Here is a 22,619-nt window from a genome sequence, read left to right on the forward strand (position 1 = left end):
CAGAGGGAAAAATCTGTCAGGCCATAACATTAGCACCTCCTGTGTGTCACATACCTGTGTCATGGGGCTGATCTTGTCCCATTCATTCTTCTGAGGGTTATAGATGTCGACCTCTGCCGAGTCATCCCTAGAAAGCAAGAATCCAGAGTGAGGAATGTCACGCCTAGCCTGTGGCTGTTTGTAGAGCATGGCGCTTGCAATGCCAGGGTCGTGGAATCGATTCACACGGGACAATTATGAAACAAACTGAGACAGCCTATATGGAGGAGGTCAGAGACCTGGCAGTGTGACAAAGGAGCTGATCGTGGACTATAGGAAAAGGAGTGCCGAACAGGCCCCCATTATCATCGACAGGGCTGTAGTAGAGTGTGTCGAGGGTTTCAAGTTCTTCGTGTCTACATCACCAACAAACTATCATGGTTCAAACACACCAAGACAGTTGTGAAGAAAGCACGACAAAACTTTTTCCCCCTCAGACTGAAAAGATTTGGCATGGGTCCCCAGATCCGCAAAGTTATACTGCTGCACCATCGAGAGCATCCTGACTGGTTGCATCACTGCCTGGTATGGCAACTGCTCTGCATCCGACCATAAGGCGCTACAGAGGGTAGTGCATACGGCCCAATACATCACTGGGCCCAAGCTTCCTGCCATCCAGGACCTATATAATAGGCGGTGTCAGAGGAAAGCCCATAAAGTTGTCAGAGACTCCAGTCACCCAAGTCAGACTATTCTCTCTCCTACCGCACGGCAAGTGGTACCGGAGCGCCAAGTCCAGGTCCAAAAGGCTCCTTAACAGCTTCTACCCCCAAGCTATAAGACTGCTTAACAAGTATTCAAATGACCACCCGGACTAATTACATTGACACCCCCACCCTCCCTTGTTTTTACACTGCTGCTACTCGCTGTTTATTATCTATGCATAGTCACTTTACCCCAACTTACATGTACAAACTACCTCGACTAACCTGTATCCCCGCACATTCTCGGTACCCCCTCTATATAGCCCCGTTATTGTTATGTAATTTTATTGTTACCTTTTCTTTTTTACTTTATTGAGTAAATATTTTCTTAACTCTTTCTTGAACTGCATTGTTGGTTATGGGCTTGTAAGTAAGCATTTCACGGTAAGGTTGTATTCGGCACGTGACAAATAAAATTTGATTTGATGCATTCAACCAGTGTTGTAGTACTCGAGACCAGTCTCGAGATCACATATTAATCATCTTGGTCTTGATACATTTGTACTCGGTCTCGGACAATGAGGACTCGTCATTTCTTCCTGAGACCAGCCAAGACCAGTGGAGGAAAAAATGAATTAACAGCCCCTGTTCAGTCAGCACATGAGTCAGCTTTGCCAGGCCAGATATCCACACTCCTTTCATGACATATTTTTATATCTTATAGACTATTAAAACCTGGGATTTCTACTTTACTCAAAACATTACTGTCCTTTACTTTTATTGAAACATATCCTAAAACCTTGTCACGCTCTTTGGAATTTCTTTGCTCCCCTAGAAGAGGAGACGGGGAAATTATTTGAGAGTTGTGCACTCGCCTAGGGTAAGCCGGGTGAAATTGTAACATTTAGAATTTGTATCTGTTATTTAGAGACCATGGTTAGTGATGATTTGTCGTGGCTCTCTATTTGCCCTTATAATCAAATTTTTTACATTCTTACATTTACATCAGTCATTTTTACATTCTGAATGGCTAAAGAATCCATATGTTCTTCTGAAATATTGACACAGAAATACTGTACATTTTGAGCTCTTATTACTGTGGTCTTAAATTGGAATCACATTGTTCTGGTCCCGGTCTTGAGTATGTCTCGCCCCCGTCCCGTTCTTGACTGTGTCTCGCCCCCGTCCCGGTCTTGACTGTGTTTCACCCCCGTCCCGGTCTTGACTGTGTCTCGCCCCCGTCCCGGTCTTGACTGTGTCTCGCCCCCGTCCCGGTCTTGACTGTGTCTCGCCCCCGTCCCGGTCTTGACTGTGTTTCGCCCCCGTCCCGGTCTTGACTGTGTCTCGCCCCCGTCCCGGTCTTGACTGTGTCTCGCCCCCGTCCCGGTCTTGACTGTGTCTCGCCCCCGTCCCGGTCTTGACTGTGTCTCGCCCCCGTCCCAGTCTTGACCCTGTCTTGTCTTGGTCTTGACTGTGTCTCGCCCCCGTCCCGGTCTTGACCCTGTCTTGTCTTGGTCTTGACTAGGACTCGATTTGCCCCGGTCTTGGTCTTGATTCGGTCTCGCTAGGTGGTCTCGAACACAACATTGCACTCAATACTATAAGTTGCTCTGGATAAGTGTCTGCTAAATGACTAAATGTAAAACCATATACCATTCATCCTCTTTCTGTTTAACAGCTACAGCTGTCCTTAACATTAGGACAGAAATATTGACCTCTATGTACTTCCACATTATTTAGCAACTTTCTATCTCATCCAACCTTTTATAAAGTTGATCCCATTTAGATTTAAAATAATTTTCAAATACTTTTTCACTGTCCCACATTCCTGTCCATATTCTCCTCACCTGACAAAGTAGATGAGCCCATTGAGAGTGACCGTCTTGGGAGCGAAAGACCACGGTGGCAGCTCGCCACAGTTGACCAGGGTCCAGCGGTTGGTGTCCACATCGTAACACTGTATGGCCATGTTGTCCTCCCCTGTTGTGGTCATGGACCCGATGGCGTAGAGACGCCCCTTACAGGTGGTGGTGGAGCAGTTGTCCATGGAGTGCAGCATGGGGGGCAGGGCCTCCCAGCAGTCCAGCGCGTGGTCGTAGCGCTCCGTGCTGTCTGGCGCCACCACATATAGCTGACCTCTGAGGACACAGGAACTGTGGTACTCCCGGGCTTTGAGCATTGGCGACACCTCGGTCCACTCGTTAACACTGGAGTTGTAGCGCCACACGCCGTCATAGAGACGCGAACCGTCAGATCCTCCTAGGGTGCAAAGGACAGGAGAGAGGTGTGTTTGAGATGGAAGAGATCCACAAAAGACATGCTGTTCTTCACTAAGTGGTGCTAATTGAAAACCCATGCATCACCCTTGGGTGTTCTAGCACAGAGGAAATCACCAATAGGTCAGACATGAGATCTGAGTATAAGCTTTATTTGGAAGAATACTTGCCACATTTTATATGCCGAATAACTTAATAATATATCTTAATTTCAATACTTCTTTCAGTTTCCTCAACATGTGTTGTACTCATTCTATGTCTGTTTAGCAGCTGTAGCTTCACCTTGTAGGTTTAATGACAGTAAGGACGTTGAATCAACCTGTCACCTTTCATAACACTAGCCCATCTCCCAACCATGTGCTCTGTGCTGCAGCCCCCTGCTGTAAGGTATGAGAGCACTGCTAATGATTTATGACCCCCATCACTGTCCTGACAGAATTACAGGCAGCGTGTGAGGGCCTGAGATGTTTTCTCAATGGAAACACTCTTCCTGATCCTGAAAGCCATTCGCTGATGATGATGGCCTCTTTGAGAGACCTAGTTTCAAGTACTATTTAAAAGAGGTGATTGATTGAGCTAGCCTGGCTTAATTAATGAACCAATAGGATCGCCCTAAAACAGTCAAAACTGACCATCTCCAGGTGGGTTCAAATACACACTCAAAGTATATAAAATATTTCAAATAGTATTTGACCCCAGGTCTGTGTCTCAGTGAGCCCACCAACCACTGCTGCAGTCTTGGCAGGACAGCATGATCCTCCCACCTAGCTAGCTCACCTCAACGCTCCTCCCTCTCATATAGCCAGAGTGGCTGGCTGTGGTTTATTTAAACTCTTACTGCCTGCCTGCTATTTCATAAGATTCACTGACTGGAAGGCTGCAGAGCATTCTGGTAACAGTGACTAAGACATCACACAGCAACTGTAACCACTTATGTAAACTGCTGTGCGTAGTATATAAACACATCACACTGATGTAGATTGTGTTTTAAACATATAGACTAACCTACAGTATAAAGAAAGATTATATGCTGATATCCAGTGAAATTCAATACATTTTATACCCTTTCACATTTATAAACTACCAATTACCCTTCATTAATCCAATATAACATATACCTTGATAGTTATGTGTTACCAAACAGCATAAATAGTGTGTACAAGAGTGTATAACGAGCATTGTCAACCTACCTGTGACATACATATCATTGCCCAGAGCGGCCATACTGTAGCCCCCTCCCAGGTGATCGGGGAACTCGGCCAGGTAGCGCCACTGTCCAGTCTGAGGGTTGTAACAGTCCACAGTGACCAGCTCGTCACAGTCCTGGTCACAGCCTCCCACCACCACCAGGATCTCAGCCAGTCCGGTTGAGGGCCGTGGCCGCATGCGTTGGCAGGGTCTGTCGTGGCGGTCGTACTCACACGACTGGAAGCTCCGGGCCTCGCTCACCATCCTCAGACAGGAGGGGGAGAGGTAAACCAGGGGGTCGCTTTCCACGTGGGCGAGTAGATAGAACCGACGTACAAAGGGTAGTCTGACCTGCTCCAGCAGTGTGGGCCAGTAGTGGAGCCGCCTCTGTAAGTCTGCTTTGACCCAGCGCACCGCCATCTGATAGACCGTTTCCTCCTTGTCCACACACAGCGCATCGTCCGACACGAATTCCAGCAGCCGTTTCCAGGGCAACCGCTCAAAGTCCTTGCCTTTGGCTAGGTCCACAATGTTCTTGAGGACGAAGCTGCGGGCGCTGACGGCCAAGTCACGGCAGGCGTAGGCCTCTGCAAAGTCCTGGATCTCCAGGCAGTTGGAGACGTCTAATCTCTGCTCCAAGAAGGCACAGCAGGCCTCTTTGACGGAGGGGAACTGGAACAGGTCGGCCGTCTTCAGCAGGAGGTCTACATTATCCTGGGTGACTGTGACTCGGCCTGTATAACAGAAGTCCACCAGCAGGCCCAGTAGTTCAGCAGACACCTCGTGAAGGACCACACGGTCCATGGCGCTCTCTCTAAGTGTCCCGGCAAACATGGCCCTGAAGTAGGTGCTGGCTGCGGCCAACACAGTCCGGTGGCAGTGGAACTCGCGGCCCTCGGCGCAGAGCGTGACGTCAAAGAACTTGCGCTCTGCGCGGAGTTCATGGATCCCCCGGAGCAGGTTAAAGGCGTGGGCCGTGTCGAAGAAGGGCAATGTGGATGGCTGTGTCTGCATGATTGGCTTCTCAGACATCACTTCTCTCTCCATCACTCCTCCCTCCATCTCTTTTGTCTGGATCTCTCGAAGAGGTTGTACTTAGAAGACAGGGTTAATCTGAAAACAGAAACACCATTATAATTTCTGTTACAATCACTTCTAAATGGGTTCAGGTTCACAAACACTGTACCACACAATCTAAATATGAAGCCTACAAACCAAAATAACAACAACTAAATGAGCAACACTGTGTAGGTATTCAACAGAGTTAGCATAAGAATTAGCAAGTTCAGCTACTTACAGAAACCTCTGGTATTTTCAATACAAATAACAACCAGCTGAATTACAGTAAAGACAATGGTGAGGATCCCCTAACTGAAGAGCCCTACTGGGCGTAATAGGCGGTAAAACAACACAATAAACAAACAGTAGCCTGCCTTCTAGAAAGTAAGACTGTACATTGCACAGCTCCAGTGACTATGAGCAGCCCCCTGTCCGTGTTAAAGAAAGAGAGCTTTCCTGTGCTGTGGGTCTAAATATACTTTGACAGGCAGTGTCCATTTCCATTGGATAGAGGGGGGGTGGTACACCCCACATCAAATCCCTCCTCTTCTCATATACCTGTCTGCCTACCGTACGTCCTCCTATCCGCCCCCATGAGGTAGTCGTCAAACTAGAGCCTGCCAGCCTGCCTCTGGCCTGCTCACAGTCACCCTCAGACTCAATAATATCCGCAAATCAGCTTCCTAAAACCAACTGACAAACTAAATCAACCATCTGTTTTAATCAGGCCACACACAAGAAATACCTCTACTTGACGAAGAGAAAGTCTTAGTTATTTGACAACTGGTTTAACACTATAAATCACTGCGTCATGTCACAATATAATGAGAGCTCCCTGGTTTCTCACTGAAAAGTTATTACCAGCTGCTGTAATAAGGCCATACACAGAGAATTACCCCATCTTGACGAGCAGAGTCTCACAGTTTCTCAATGTTACAATGTGTTAGGATTTAAAAACTGTCAGCGTGTGTCATGACTCTTGCAAGGCTAATTTAAACTCCTGGGTTTCTCACTAAAAGCCAATTATTTTCAAAGGCTGCCATAGACTTGAATTAGCTGATTTTGATCAGTGTTATTCTACAGGTATGACATTGGGGCGCTTCAACAACAACCAGTCATCTGAAGGGCAAGTAAAAACTTTGGGATTGCTACATGCAGGGTTTGACTTTGACTGAAATAGGTGCTGGTACTCGTGTTGGGTGCCGGTACTGTTTATATTTAGGTGAAGGAGTTCCACAATATGTTTGAGCTAATATTCTATAAGAGGAACAGGAGCTTAAGCAGTAGAACATATGTGTGCTCCGGTGAGCTCCTGCCCAACAAGATTTCAGGTGGAATTACGGGATACTCATGTCTTCTTAAAGTACACAGGTATGTCTTTACAGAGATACGCTTCATGAAAGGCAAGGCAGCCATCTATCTCCTGGCCTTCTACGGCAGAAAAACCAACAAGCTGACGAGCATTGAGTCTCAGCCTAGTAGACAGCTCACATTCCACACCAGGATTAAACAATAGAGTCAGCCGTTGGTCGGTCAACAGAGCCCTGTGAGCGATGAGCCAACTCCCACCAAGGACAGCGCAGGGAAAGCAGGGATCGGGATCGGCTAGATTCAGCCGCGGGACGTTTTTTAAATTAATTTTTTGCTTTTGAGCAGATGGTCAGGGCTCCAGAACATACACTGACCAAAAATATAAACGCAACATGCAACAATTTCAAAGATTTTACCTAGTTACAGTTCATATAAGGAAATCAGTCAATTGAAATAAATTGATTAGGCCCAAATCTATGTATTTCACATCAGCGGGAGTACAGATATGCTTCTGTTTGTCACAGATACCTTTAAAAAAAAAGAAGGGTAGGGGCGTGAATCAGAAAACCGGTCAGTATTTACTGTGACCACCATTTGCCTCATGCAGAATGGCACATCTCCTTTCCATAGAGTTGATCAAGCTATTGATTGTGGCCTGTGGAACGATGTCCCACTCCTCTTCAATGGCTGTGTGAAGTTGCTGGATATTGGCGGGAACTGGAACACGCTATCGTACACGTTGATCCAGACAGAGCATCCCAAACAGAGGCTAAGCTACAGGATTGTTTTGCTAGCACAGACTGGAATATGTTCCGGGATTCCTCCGATGGCATTGAGGAGTACACCACATAAGTCATTGGCTTCATCAATAAGTGCATTGATGACGTTGTCCCCACAGTGACCGTACGTACATACCCATTCCAAAAGCCATGGATTACAGGCAACATCCGCACTGAGCTAAAGGCTAGAGCTGCCGCTTTCAAGGAGCAGGACTCTAACCCGGAAGCTTATAAGAAATCCCGCTATGCCCTCCGACGAACCATCAAACAGGCAAAGTGTCAATACAGGACTAAGATTGAATCGTACTACACCGGCTATGACGCTCGTCGGATGTGGCAGGGATTGCAAACCATAACAGACTACAAAGGGAAGCACAGCCGAGAGCTGCCCAGTGACACGAGCCTAGCAAACGAGCTAAACTACTTCTATGCTCGCGCATCAGCTGTTCCGGAAGACTGTGTGATCACGCTCTCCGCAGCCAATGTGAGTAAGACCTTTAAACAGGTCAACATTCACAAGGCCACAGGGCCAGACAGATTACCAGGATGTGTACTGCGAGCATGCGCTGACGAACTGGCAAGTTTCTTCACTGACATTTTCAACCTCTCCCTGTCCGAGTCTGTAATAGTCCCTGTGCCCAAGAACACTAAGGTAACATGCCTAAATGACTACCGACTTGTAGCACTCACGTCTGTAGCCATGACGTGCTTTGAAAGGCTGGTCATGGCTCACATCAACGCCATTATCCCAGAAACCCTAGACCCACTCCAATTTGCATACCACCCTAACAGATCCACAGATGATGCAATCTCTATTGCACTCCACAATGCCCTTTCCCACCTGGAAAAAAGGAACACCTATGTGAGAATGCTATTCATTGACTACAGCTCAGCGTTCAACACCATAGTGCCCTCAAAGCTCATCAATAAGCTAAGGACCCTGGGACTAAACACCTCCCTCTGCAACTGGATCCTGGACTTCCTAACGGGCCACCCCTAGGTGGTAAGGGTAGGTAACAACACATCCGCCACGCTGATCCTCAACACAGGGGCCCCTCAGGGGTGCGTGCTCAGTCCCCTCCTGTACTTCCTGTTCACTCATGATTGCACGGCCAGGCTCGACTCCAACACCATCATTAAGTTTGCCGATGACACAACAGTGGTAGGCCTGATCAACGACGGGACAGCCTATAGGGAGGAGATCAGAGACCTGGCCATGTGGTGCCAGAACAACAACCTCTACCCGAACGTGATCAAGACAAAGGAGATGATTGTGGACTACAGGAAAAAGAGGACTGAGCACTCCCCCATTCTCATCGACGGGGCTGTAGTGGAGCAGGTTGAGAGCTTCAGGTTCCTTGGTGTTCATCCCCCCTTTTACACCGCTGCAACCTGTTGTTATCATCTACGCATAGTCACTTTAATAACTCTACCTGCGTGTACATATTACCTCAACTAACCGGTGCCCCCGCACATTGACTCTGTACCGGTACCCCCCCCCCTGTGTATAGTCTCGCTATTGTTATTTTACTGCTGCTCTTTAAGTACTTGTTACTTTTATTTCTTATTCTTACTCATATATTTTTTTTAACTGCATTGTTGGTTAGGGGCTCAAAAGTACGCGTTTCACTGTAAGGTCAACACCTGTTGTATTTGGCGCATGTGACTAATAAAATTTGATTTGATACAGGCTTAATGGGTGACATGTCTGGTGAGTATGCAGGCCATGGAAGAACTGGGACAGTTTCTGCTTCCAGGAATTGTGTACAGATCCTTGCAACATGGTGCCGTGCATTATTGATAAGGAAATATGTTTTAATTGTGTTTTAATAAATGATTAGAATATTACACTCCTAAAACCATAAGTCTGAAACATTGTGATTGTATGAAATTGATTAGCCATATGATTGTATGAAATTGATTTGAATCATTAGATTATTATAATGCATGTATGTAAGTGATTAGAATCATTCGATTATTATAATACTGTGTGTGGTTTTAGTCAGTGGAATAATAATATATCCTGGAGTGTAGTTCTTAGTCAGAATCAACGTTTTGGGGACAATTTTGATAACAGACTGTCTGTCTGAGCCAGATTCGGGGCCGACCTTGGCTGGGACACTGAGAACTTCCCAGTCCCAGGTCTCTCCCTATCTTAGGGGAGGGCAGGAAGACACTATTTTCACGGACTCCCCTAATCTCTATTGGCGGGCGGATTTGATGGTTTGTGTGGAAGTATGTGTGTCACTATAAATTGAAGGTCTTTGTACTGTGCACGTTAGAACGTTCCATGAATAAACATTTAACTATTGTAGACTGGGCCTCTGTCTGTTTCATTTCTATCAGTATCATACAAATCCTGATAGAGCAGACTGAGTAATTAAATTGAATTGGTTAATGAACAGGAGAACATAATTCTCATAACAATTATCATGCTGAAACATGAGGTGATGGCGGCGGATGAATGAGATGGGCCTCAGGATCTCATCACAGTATTTCTGTGCATTCAAATTTCCATCAATAAAATGCAATTGTGTTCGTTGTCCGTATCTTATGCCTTCCCTACCATGTGGCACTTTGTTCAAAACATTGACATCACAACGTTGAAACTGGGATTCATCCGTGAAGAGCACACTTCTCCAGTGTGCAGTGGCAATCAAAGGTGAGCATTTGCCCACTGAAGTTGGTTACAACACCAGCCAAACTGAGCAATTTGAAGAGAAGGGTCTTGGTCAGGGAGGTGACCAAGAACCCGATGGTCACTCTGACCCGAGCTCCAGTTCCTCTGTGGCGATGCAAACAGTCAGGATGCTCTCAATGGTGCAGCTGTAGAACCTTCCAGAAGGTCAACCATCTCTGCATCACTCCACCAATCAGGCCTTTATGGTAGAGTGGCCAGACGGAAGCTACTCTTCAATAAAAGGCACATGACAGCCCACTTGGAGTTTGCCAAAAGGCACCTAAAGGACTCTCAGACCATGAGAAACAACATTCTCTGGTCTGATGAAACCAAGATTGAACTCTTTGGCCGGAATGCAAAGTGTCACGTCTGGAGCAAACCTGGCACCATCCCTAAGATAAAGCATGGTGGTGGCGGCATCATACTGTGGGGATGTTTTTCAGCAGCAGAACCTGGGAGACTAGGCGGGGTCAAGGAAAAGATGAACGGAGCAAAGTACAGAGAGATCTATGATGAAAACCTCCAGAGCGCTCAGGACCTCAAACTAGGGTGAAGGTTCACCTTCTAACAGGACAACGACCCTAAGCACACAGCCAAGACAACACAGCAGTGGCTTCGGGACAAGTCTCTGAATGTCCTTGAGTGGCCCAGCCAGAGCCCGGACTTGAGCCCGATCGAACATCTCTGGAGAGACCAGAAAATAGCTGTGCAGCAACGCTCCCCATCCAACCTGACAGAGCATGTGAAGATCTGCAGAGAAAAATGCGAGAAACTCCTAAAATACAGGTGGGCCAAGCTTTTATTTAAATGTTTTATTTATTTAACCTTTAACTAGGCAAGTCAGTTAAGAACAATTTGTTAATTACAATGACGGCCTACCAAAAGGCAAAAGGTCTCCTGCGGGGACAGGGGGTTAAAAATACTAAATGTATAAAATATAAATATAGCACAAACACATCACGCAACAGAGACAACACAACACTACATAAAGAGAGACCTTGTAACGATCTGGGTGTAGTGGGTGTGAAGTCAGGCGCAGGAAGCAGAGAGTTCAGTGGTAGTGGAAATTTAATGCACAAAACTCTGAACAAAAGCCACCCCACAAAACACAAGGCGCACACAAAACAAAATGCCCCAAAACCGGGGACTGCAACAGTCCAGCAAAACCCACAAAACACGTATACCTCAAACGTGCACCCTAATTACACAAAGAATCCCGCACAAATAGCAGGCGGGCCTGCTGGGTAATATAGCCCAACTAATTAACCAAACACAAAACAGGTGAAACCAATAAACAGAAAAGGTGAAAAAAGGATCAGTGGCAGCTAGTAGGCCGGTGACGACGAACGCCGAGCGCCACCCGAACAGGAAGGTGAGCCACCTTCATTAGGAATCGTGACAGACCTAAGACAACAAAATAGCAAGGCAGCAACACATGACAACACAGCATGGTAGCAACACAACATTACAACTGAACAGCTCCCGCGATATGCAACTTTTCAGGGAAATCAGGAACTAATACACTCAGTCAGTTAGGTAAGCTAAGGCTAGCTTTTTCAAACCGAAATTTGCTTCCTGTAGCACTAATTCCCAAAAACTTAGGGACACTGTAAAGTCCATGGAGAATAAGAGCACCTCATCCCAGCTGCCCACTGCACTGAGGATAGGAAACACTGTCACCACTGATAAATCTACAATAATCGATCATTCCAAAAACAATTTTTCCACGGCTGGCCATGCTTTCCACCTGGCAAACCATACCCTGGCCAACATCTCAGCACCCCCTGCAGCAACTTGCCCCCCACCCTTCTCCTTCACCCAAATCCAGACAGCTGATGTTCTGAAAGAACTGCAAAATCTGGATCCCTACAAATCAGCTGGGCTAGACAATCTGGACCCTCTCTTTCTAAAATGATCCGCCAAAATTGTTGCAACCCCTATTACTAGCCTATTCAACCTCTCTTTCGTATCGTCTGAGATCCCCCAAGATTGGAACGCTGCCGCGGTCATCCCCCTCTTCAAAGGGGGAGACACTCTAGACCCAAACTGTTATAGACCTATATTCATCCTGACCTGCCTTTCTAAAATCTTTGAAAGCCAAGTTAATAAACAGATCACTGACCATTTCGAATCCCACCTTACCTTCTCCACTATGCAATCTGGTTTCCGAGCTGGTCATGGGTGCACCTCAGCCACGCTCAAGGTCCTAAACGATATCATAACAGCCATCGATAAAATACTTTCTTTCGACTCTGTCAATCATCACATTCTTATCGGCAGACTCAATAGCCTTGGCTTCTCTAATGACTGCCTCGCCTGGTTCACCAACTACTTCTCAGATAGAGTTCAGTGTGTCAAATCGGAGGGCCTGTTGTCCGGATCTCTGGCAGTCTCTATGGGGGTGCCACAGGGTGCAATTCTCAGGCCGACTGTTTTCTCTGTATATATCAATAATGTCGCTCTTGCTGCTGGTGATTCTCTGATCCACCTCTACGCAGATGACATCATTCTGTATACTTCTGGCCCTTCTTTGGACACTGTGCTAACAAACCTCCAAACAAGCCTCAACGCCATACAACACTCCTTCCGTGGCCTCCAACTGCTTTTAAATGCTAGTAAAACTAAGTGCATGCTCTTCAACCAATTGCTGCCCGCAGCCTCCCGCCCGACTAGCATCACTACTCTGGACGGTTCTGGACAACTACAAATACCTAGGTGTCTGGTTAGACTGTAAACTCTCCTTCCAGACTCACATTAAGCATCTCCAATCCAAAATTAAATCTAGAATCGGCTTCCTATTTCGCAACAAAGCCTCCTTCACTCATGCCGCCAAACATACCCTCGTAAAACTGACTATCCTACCGATCCTTGTCTTCGGCGATGTCATTTACAAAATAGCCTCCAACACTCTACTCAGCAAACTGGATGTAGTCTATCACAGTGCCATCCGTTTTATCACCAAAGCCCCATATACTACCCACCACTGGGACCTGTATGCTCTCGTTGGCTGGCCCTCACTACATATCCGTCACCAAACCCACTGGCTCCAGGTCAACTATAAGTCTTTGCTTGGTAAAGCCCCGCCTTAACTCAGCTCACTGGTCACCATAGCAACACCCACCCGTAGTACGCGCTCCAGCAGGTATATTGCACTGGTCATCCCCAAAGCCAACACTTCCTTTAGCCGCCTTTTCTTCCAGTTCTCTGCTGCCAATGACTGGAACGAAATTAAAAAATCACTGAAGCTGGAGTCTTATATCTCCCTCCCTAACTTTAAGCATCAGCTGTCAGAGCAGCTTACCGATCATTGTACCTGTACACAGCCAATCTGTAAATAGCACACCCAACTACCTCATCCCCATATTATTACTTACCCTCTTGCTCTTTTGCACCCCAGTATCTCTACTTCCACATTCATCATCTGCACATCTATCACTCCAGTATTAATGCTAAATTGTAATTATTTTCGCTTCTAGGGCCTATTTATTGCCTACCTCCCTACTCTTCTACATTTGCACACACTGTACATATATTTTTCAATTTTTCTTTTCTTTTGTGTTATTGACTGTACATTTGTTTATGTGTAACTCTGTTGTTGTTTTTGTCGCACTGCTTTGCTTTATCTTGGCCAGGTCACAGTTGTAAATGAGAACCTGTTCTCAACTGGCCTACCTGGTTAAATAAAGGTGAAATAAAAATAAAAACAACAACATGGTAGCAACACAACAAGGTAGCAACACAAAACATGGTACAAACATTATTGTGCACAGACAACAGCACAAAAAGCACAAAAGACAACATCACACAAAGCAACCACAACTGTCAGTAAGAGTGTCCATGATTGAGTCCTTGAATGATGAGTTTGAAGAGAAAAAAAATCCAGTTTGAGTGTGTGTTGCAGCTCGTTCCAGTCGCTAGCTGCAGCAAACTGAAAAGAGGAGCGACCCAGGGATGTATGTGCTTTGGGGACTTTTAACAGAATGTGACTGGCAGAACGGGTGTTGTATGTGGAGGATGAGGGCTGCAGTAGATATCTCAGATAGGGGGGAGTGAAGCCTAAGAGGGTTTTATAAATAAGCATCAACCAGTGGGTCTTGCGACGGGTATACAGAGATGACCAGTTTACAGAGGAGTATAGAGTGCAGTGATGTGACCTATAAGGAGCATTGGTGGAAGATCTGATAGCCGCTCGAGAGTACCCTTACCTGCCAATCTTTAAATTACGTCTCCATAATCTAGCATGGGTAGGATGGTCATCTGAATCAGGGTTAGTTTGGCAGGGGTAAAAGAGGAGTGATTACGATAGAGGAAACCAAGTCTAGATTTAAACTTAGCCTGCAGCTTTGATATGTGTTGAGAGAAGAACAGTGTACCGTCTAGCCATACTCCCAAGTACTTGTATGAGGTGACTACCTCAGGCTCTAAACCCTCAGAGGTAGTAATCACACCTGTGGGGAGAGGAGCATTCTTCTTATCAAACCACATGACCTTTGTTTTGGAGATGTTCAGAACAAGGTTAAGGGTAGAGAAAGCTTGTTGGACACTAAGAAAGCTTTGTTGAAGAGCATTTAACACCAAATCCGGGGAGGGGCCAGCTGAGTATAAGACTATCATCTGCATATAAATGGATGAGAGAGCTTCCTACTGCCTGAAATATGTTGTTGATGTAAATTGAGAAGAGCTTGGGGCCTAGGATCGAGCCTTGGGGTACTCCCTTGGTGGCAATTCTTGAGCTGGAGTAACTCTGCAAGATCATGGTCGAACCAGGGGCTGAAACTGTTTTTTATTTCTCATTTCTTTATGGGGGCGTGTTTGTTAACAATACCACTGAAGATATAAAAAAATAAGGTCCAAGTGTCTTCGACAGAGGGGATCAAGCTGATTCTATACCATTTTACAGAGGCCAGTTCATGAAGGAAGGCTTGCTCATTAAAGTTTTTTTAGCAAGCGTTAATGACAAATCAGGACAGGTCGTTTCACTGAGCAGCCATTACGAACACAGGCTGTAAAACAGTGATCACTAAGGTCATTACAGAAAACACCAGACTGATACCTATCAGGATTATTTGTGAGGATAACATTGAGGAGAGTAGCCTTTTCTGGGTGTTTGGAGTCATACCTTGTGGTATTGGTAATAATCTGAGAAACATTTAGGGAGTCCCATTGCTTTAGAACTTGTCAGGTGGTTTAAGCATGTCCCAGTTTAGGTCACCTAGCAGGACAAATTCAGACTTAGTGTAAGGGGCCAGGAGAGAGCGTAGGGCAGGTAGGGGTCCCACCCAAGAAGATTAGAGGCTGTAATCGCTTCCTAAGGTGCTTCAACAAAGTACTGAGTAAAAGGTCTGAATACTTATGTAAATGTGATATTTTCAGTTCTTTTTTAATTATACATTTCCAACCATTTCTAAAAAAAATTTTTTTGCTTTGTCATTATGGGGTATTGTGTGTAGATTGATGAAACAATTTAATCAATTTTAGAATAAGGCAGAATGTGGAAATAGTCAAGGGGTCTGAATACTTTCCAAATGCACTGTAACTTGGGGGGCCAAATAAACCACCTGCGGGGCAAATTTGGCCGCAGGCCGCCAGTTGGGAAACCCTGCCCTAAAGGTTACTCTACAGAAGCAGGCCTGAAACCTGCTCTGGAGTTTAACTTCAGCTGTTCTATACTCCTGGGTAAGTGATTGTCAGGTTAAAAGGGATTATTGCATTTCCTTGCAAAAGGTTCTGGTTGATCAATTGTACATACGTTTATGAGGTCAATGTGTTAATTCATATGGTACAGTATTATTATACAAACTAACTACTGTAGTGCCTTTCTGGTTGTAAATTAAATAGGATAATATCAATCCACACTACTAGTCCTTCTTGCCCACGTCTTGTGTGCAAGTCAGTATGATACCCTACTCTGTAACTGTAGATGAACGACAACTGTCCAAAAACGAACATATCTGTTAGAACTAGATCAGTGGGTCACAACATAAAGAGTAGGTAAGTGTTTCCCAAAGACCCGAGAGGGGTATTGAGCAACTTATGGGTAGTGTGTTTACCATCCTAAAATAGCAGAGAGAAAGCGATTGCCTCACTCAGAGGGAGAAAGAGAGCAGAGGTGGGTGGACAAACTGGACGGTATGTCAGGACCGTGAGAGGAATACAGAGAGTAGTGTGACCATCAGGCACCATGTGACTAGAACTTACCCACCAACAGAAAGCATATAATGTATATTAGAATGCAGACTGATGCATGCCACTACCCTCACCACATTTCATTACAGTAGTTGCCTGTGTGACAGGCCCAGGAACTAGGAACTTGACTCATGCTCTATAGTTAGAGAGTATGGCCTCCTTGGCGAAACCCCTTAAGATAGGGCTAACATGGTCAGTCACAGATCTAGATAAACAGCCAGTCATCATCTAAAAAGTTTCTGGACTATTTACAGCAGTCTTGGGTGGAAATGAGGAATGGCTGATGATGAGCTAAGCTTGGTAATAATGGTAATATATGAGTTGCTAGGTATAATTTCCTTCTAAATACACTATTTGACATAAATTAATGTAGGGTTGACAGTAGAGGAAAATGTCACCACGTGGTTTCTCAAGAAGATAAAAGAACAAGGCCTCACTTTCAGCCTGAAAGTCTTCTTTAGGTTCTTTTTATAATATGGCTGAAGCTACAGGGTGTAAATGTAAACAAAACAATGTTTAAGTCCTCAAATGATACGAAAAGCTCCCAGAGAAGAAGGCTGGATTGTTCTTCATGAACATGTAGCCTACAGCCAAAATATGAATTATGTTATTAAGTGTGGTTTCAGAAAGTTCTCAAATCCAGCTATGGAATGTTTATTTGGAAGCTAAGCCTATTCTGTGTACATGGATGGAGAAAATCATAACCAGACTGAACCGTTTTGCTTAGAGCAGGTCCTTCTACTAGACTATTCAGCCAAAACAACATCTGTTGACCCCTGCTGATAGGACATGGTAAACACCAACTTAGCAACACCATTTATCTAACTACGCTCGGTTCAAAACCAAAACCATGGCTCCATAAAGTGCCTAGTCACCACTCAAAATGAGCTTCCACAGACACAAAGACCCATTAAAAAGAAAGAACAGTGATTAAAAACCCAGGATGCATTCTAAAAAGCCTGATGTCTAGTTTAACGCCGATGTGCAAAACCGATGTCAAAGCTGACGTGCATACCTATATAACGTAGGTACAGGACGTAATGACGCCACGTAAAATGTTGCGCTACACGTGCAAGACAGCATTCCTAACCTAGCCCACAATGTCTGCTGTGTGGATCGAGCAGTCAACAAGTCCAGCAGTCATTTGAAAGAGTAAGAACATTTTTGTGAGACAATTCAAAGGCGAAATACATTAACGCCAAGATAATGGAATTCATTGCCCTTGACAATCAACCGTTCTCTGTCGTGGGTGATGTTGGCTTTCACCGACTGGTCGAGCACGGTACACATTACCAAGTGTACTATTTTTCAGATGTTGCCCTACTGGAGTTACAGAGTTACACAGTAATAGCGTCACTGCTATTAGCTTCACGACATACATACTATGGAACGCCGTTTGGGTCTTTGCATGTCAAAAAAGATACACGTCAAATAACACTATTTGATGCATCAAATAACACTATTTAACCCGTTAAATACGTTTTTAATCTCACACGTCAATTACACAGTTCTATTATAGAATGTTGTATGTTCTGCATTTGCACATGCAAGCCAAGTGCCACCACTACTATCAGTAGCACTGTCAAAGCTGTACAAAAAAGTCTGCACACAAGCAAACACCGGCCAGGAACGATGTGTTTACAATACCGCGTTGGTAATAAAACATTATTTGTTAATCCACAAGTCTGAACACAATGACCAGCATAAACTGCAGTTATTTTCATTATTCTTAGCAATGCTTTAGGAATCCTTGTGAGTAGGTATTAGCTCGGTAGCCACTTGTTGTTCGCCTATTGAAATTGAACTTCAGTTCATGAAAATAAATAGCTAGCCAGCTACTTAACCCTGTTGCCCAAAGCTAACGTTATAAGCAGCCAGCTACCTTCATCAAATGAGAACTGTCTTATAATTAAGGCACCTAGCTATATAGTTAGCTCGCTAACTATAGCTACTGAAACCGATTATGTTGTTTTGCTATGTTTTTTATTTTTATTTTTTTATCCCCTTTTCTCCCCAATTTTCATGGTATCCAATCGCTAGTAATTACTATCTTGTCTCATCGCTACAACTCCCGTACGGGCTCGGGAGAGACGAAGGTCGAAAGCCATGCGTCCTCCGAAGCACAACCCAACCAAGCCGCACTGCTTCTTAACACAGCGCACCTCCAACCCGGAAGCCAGCCGCACCAATGTGTCGGAGGAAACACCGTGCACCCGCCCCCCTCGGTTAGCGCGTACTGCGCACGGCCCGCCACAGGAGTCGCTGGAGCGCGATGAGACAAGGATATCCCTACCGGCCAAACCCTCCCTAACCCGGACGACGCTAAGCCAATTGTGCGTCGCCCCACGGACATCCCGGTCGCGGCCGGCTGCGACAGAGCCTGGGCGCGAACCCAGAGACTCTGGTGGCGCAGCTAGCACTGCGATGCAGTGCTCTAGACCACTGTGCCACCCGGGAGGCCGTTTTGCTATGTTTTTGGGGAAGAACATTGTTTGCATCCATGAGTTAACTATAGCTTTTTTTATGACCAGCACTGTAAGTGCGCTAGACAACTTTACCAGCATCATAGCATACGCATCGATGAATCGTTGTGACATATGAAATACGAGTGATTGTGTAATCAATGTGTAATAACTACATTAAAAAATGTATGAACGCATTAAATTATTATGTGACGTGCAGTCATATTCAGGTCCTGATTGGTCAACAAGCTTATTTGACTCGTCAAATAGGGTTATTTGACACTGTATCTTTTTTGACACGCAAAGACCCAAACAGCGTTCCATAGAAATCCTGGTTGAGAATGAAACGACTGAACAAATGAACAACGAAACAGCACAGCAAGTAAGTGAAAGAAATAGGTTTTGATTATGTTTTACTGGTAATGGAGACATACGTAAATGCCAGAGGTGTGGACTCAAGTCACATGACTTGGACTCGAGTCAGACTCAAGTCACAAATATGATGACTTTCAACTCGACTTTGACTTTAACACCAATGACTCGTGACTTGACTTGGACTTGAGCCGACTCGACCTGACTTGATACCCTCCCCAAGTCCAAATATTAAAAATTATGCTATTAAAAAAAGTGTGCAGCACATCAACTCTTCATTTAACAGATTACAGTTTGAATCAGACAGCAGCCAATCAAATTGTGCCAGCTGAGAAAAAGTTGTGCGTGGCAGTGCAGAGGAACGTCGGCGGGTGAATTCAGATGGAGCCCTTGGAAAGATGATACCCAAAATTATTATTTTCGGATATATACGCTGTATCAACACAAAATGAATTGCAACTTGCAAAACATGCGGGAAGAAAATTATAGACGGAAGCGCAAAATTTCCAACTTTGTTCGACATTTGAAGCTGCACAAAGAACGGTATTTGAACTTGCAACCTTTCGATTGCTAGTCCAACGCTCTAACCGCTAGGCTACCCTGCGGTTAGAGCGTTGGACTAGCAATCGAAAGGTTGCAAGTTTAAATCCCCGAGCTGACAAGGTACAAATCTGTCGTTCTGCCCCTGAACAAGGCCGATAACCCACTGTTCCTAGGCCATCATTAAAAATAAGAATTTGTTCTTAACAGACCTGCCTACTTAAATAAAGGTAAAATAAAAAATAAAAAAATAAATAAATGATCAAGTTCCCGCAATGAAGAGTTGATGTGCTGCACACTTTTTTAAATAGCATCATTTTTAATATTTGGACTTGGGGAGGGTATCAAGTCAAGTCACCCAAGATTGAGCTACAATTGGCTAGGCAGTTGGTACCCTAAATCCTGCCCGATGTTACTACTGTTCCTAAAACCATTGACACACGTTAGCCTACTGTAACCACACAGAGAGAAAGAGTGTGTGTGTGTTAAGGTTGGGCGATTGTGTACAAGTCTACATCGCCTGATTGCGCCCCATAGCGATCGTCGATCACTATTCGGGGTGTCTTTCTCATGGCTACCCATGTATTTCCATGGAAATATAATGTTTATTTGGAAAGTAGTAAATATATAGATATTTTTAAAAGCATTCGTGATTTGCGTAAATGTAATATACTAACTATTACTCTTGTTAAAAATATGAAATGGTATTACATTTGGCGAAGAGCACATTATGACTTGTTTAGGACTCGAAACGCAAAGTTTAGGACTTGAGACTTGACTTGATACTTGACGGTCTTGACATGAGATTTGACTCGGACTTGCCTGTCTTGACTTGAGATTTGACTCGGACTTGCCTGTCTTGACTTGGGACTTGACTTGGAACTTGAGTGCCAAGATTTGTGACTTGTAAAACAATGACTTGGTCCCACCTCTGGTAAATGCCAACAAAATAACTTTCTGGTCAGTGTGGTGTGTGTGTGTAACCTTTATTTAACTAGGCAAGTCAGTTAAGAACAAATTCTTATTTACAATGACAGTCTACTCTGGCCAAACCCGGACGACGCTGGGCCAATTGTGTGCCGCCCTATGGGACTCCCAATCACGGCCTGGTGTGATACAGCCTGGATTCAAACCAGGGACTAGTGACACCTCTTGCACTGAGATGCAGTGCCTTAGACCACTGCATCCATGTGTGTGTGTTAACTATTTAACTGTACTATAATGCTTAAAACTAAAATGTTAAATATCGGTTATCGATATCGGGGTTTTTTGCAAGGAAAATATTGGATATCGGTATCGGCCAAAAATGGCATATTGGTGCATCACTATCTCTTTTCTCTTTTGCGAACTCTTATGGTCGGCAGGTAGCCTGGTGGTTAGAGCGTTGGACTTGTAACTGAAAACTGTTCACTGCTCTGGCACCCCAATGGTGGAACAAACTCCCTCACGACGCCAGGACAGCGGAGTCAATCACCACCTTCCGGAGACACCTGAAACCCCACCTCTTTAAGGAATACCTAGGATAGGATAAAGTAATCCTTCTGACCCCCCCCCCCCCCCCCCCTTAAAAGATTTAGATGCACTGTTGTAAAGTGGCTGTTCCTCTGGATATCTTAAGGTGAATGCACCAATTTGTAAGTCGCTCTGGATAAGAGCGTCTGCTAAATGACTTAAATGTAAAAATGTAAATGTAAATTGCAAGATTGAATTTGCCCCTGAATTTGCCCCTTGAATTGCCCCTGAACAAGGCAGTTATCCCACTGTTCCTAGGCCGTTATTGAAAATAAGACTTTGTTCATTACTGACTTGCCTAGTTAAATAAGGGAAGAAAAAAAATATATATATATATGATTAGGCAAGACATCACAAATCTGGGACCAGGCTAATATTGCACCTGGTAGGCAAATGTCCATGACAACACAGCTGCTACAGGGCCTGCATACCAGGGGCCATGAGAACCAACTGAGTGGAGTGAGCTAAAGCTCTGGGTTCTCCATAGCTGATCCCCATGCAGGCTCGTTTAGCCATAAAAAGGCAGGCTAGTCAACCACTGGTCACATTCCATCTGGAGAGAAGAGGGACAGTTTGATCCCTGCATGTGGGGCTACTTAGATAAGAGTAACACCGTTGGAGGTGGAGGACAAAGTCTGGTATGCTGACAGATGGGCACATTGTCTTTGCTCACACCAACGTATAACTTGAATGTACTTTTCCATAACGCCGATGGATAAGAATAATGTCCATAGTTAGGGACATATATTTACAACTAACTGTATGTACCTGCAACAAACATACTGCTTTCATTTCATTGTTTACGTTCTAGTCCACCAACCCAAATCTACAGTAAAACATAGCTGTGCCCATGAGCACTGTAATTGTTTGAATTTATGATAATGAAAACAAGTCCACATAGCTAAATTATCGTAAATTCCATGAATCTTTTTTTGGTCTGTCAGTACAGTAGGTCTATTCTTATTTAGATTCTGTTAATCATCAACAAGGAAAACTATTATGTATTGACGGGTGTGTCTAAGTAGAAACACGAGCAGCAATATCTGGTAGAAACAAAGAGACTAACATGCAGAACTCAGTTATTATTTTATATCAGACATGCCTACTGTCCAATCACAACTGTATATATCCTTTCCACCGAAGAAAAATCTTCGCAGACATAAAACAGATCAATCATTAAGTAAATATACTTACCAAATGTAACGTATTCTAGTCATCGAACGGGTTATAGTTTTAAACGTTTAAAAGTTGTTCACATTTCGTATCTGAAAATAAACGTTGATGTTGCTTCTCCAGTCATCTGCGTCATGATTCCGCGTCGTGTGAAGAATTGGTATAGCCTCTAAATGCTTCTCATTGGATACAGTAGTTGACACAGTGTGACGTCACAACTTTCAACGTGGTCTCAGATAATTTCGTATTATTCTGTAAGTAAATCGGGATATATTTTTAAACTAGGCAAGTCGGTTAAGAACAATTCTTATTTACAATGACGGCCTACCCGACCCAACCCGACGACCTGGGCCAATTGTGCACTGCCCTATGGGACTCCCAATCACGGCCAGATGTGT

General features: G+C 44.6%; 1 protein-coding gene across 1 annotated transcript in view; it reads right to left on the bottom strand.

Annotated features, from left to right (window-relative positions):
* LOC129829781 (kelch-like protein 21) overlaps window positions 1-22,383 on the bottom strand; it is a 27,347-nt gene extending 4,964 nt beyond the window's left edge. Inside the window, exons 1-4 of the mRNA XM_055891693.1 lie at window positions 22,243-22,383; window positions 4,150-5,260; window positions 2,531-2,942; window positions 55-127 (exon numbers count right to left, since the gene is read on the bottom strand). Of these exons, the coding sequence (XP_055747668.1) occupies window positions 55-127; window positions 2,531-2,942; window positions 4,150-5,209 (1,545 nt within the window). The 5' untranslated portion in view covers window positions 5,210-5,260; window positions 22,243-22,383. The remainder of the gene's footprint in view (window positions 1-54; window positions 128-2,530; window positions 2,943-4,149; window positions 5,261-22,242) is intronic.
* Between the last annotated feature and the right edge of the window lie 236 nt (window positions 22,384-22,619).

Source organism: Salvelinus fontinalis, chromosome 31 (assembly GCF_029448725.1).
Source record: "Salvelinus fontinalis isolate EN_2023a chromosome 31, ASM2944872v1, whole genome shotgun sequence".
NCBI lineage: Eukaryota > Metazoa > Chordata > Actinopteri > Salmoniformes > Salmonidae > Salvelinus > Salvelinus fontinalis.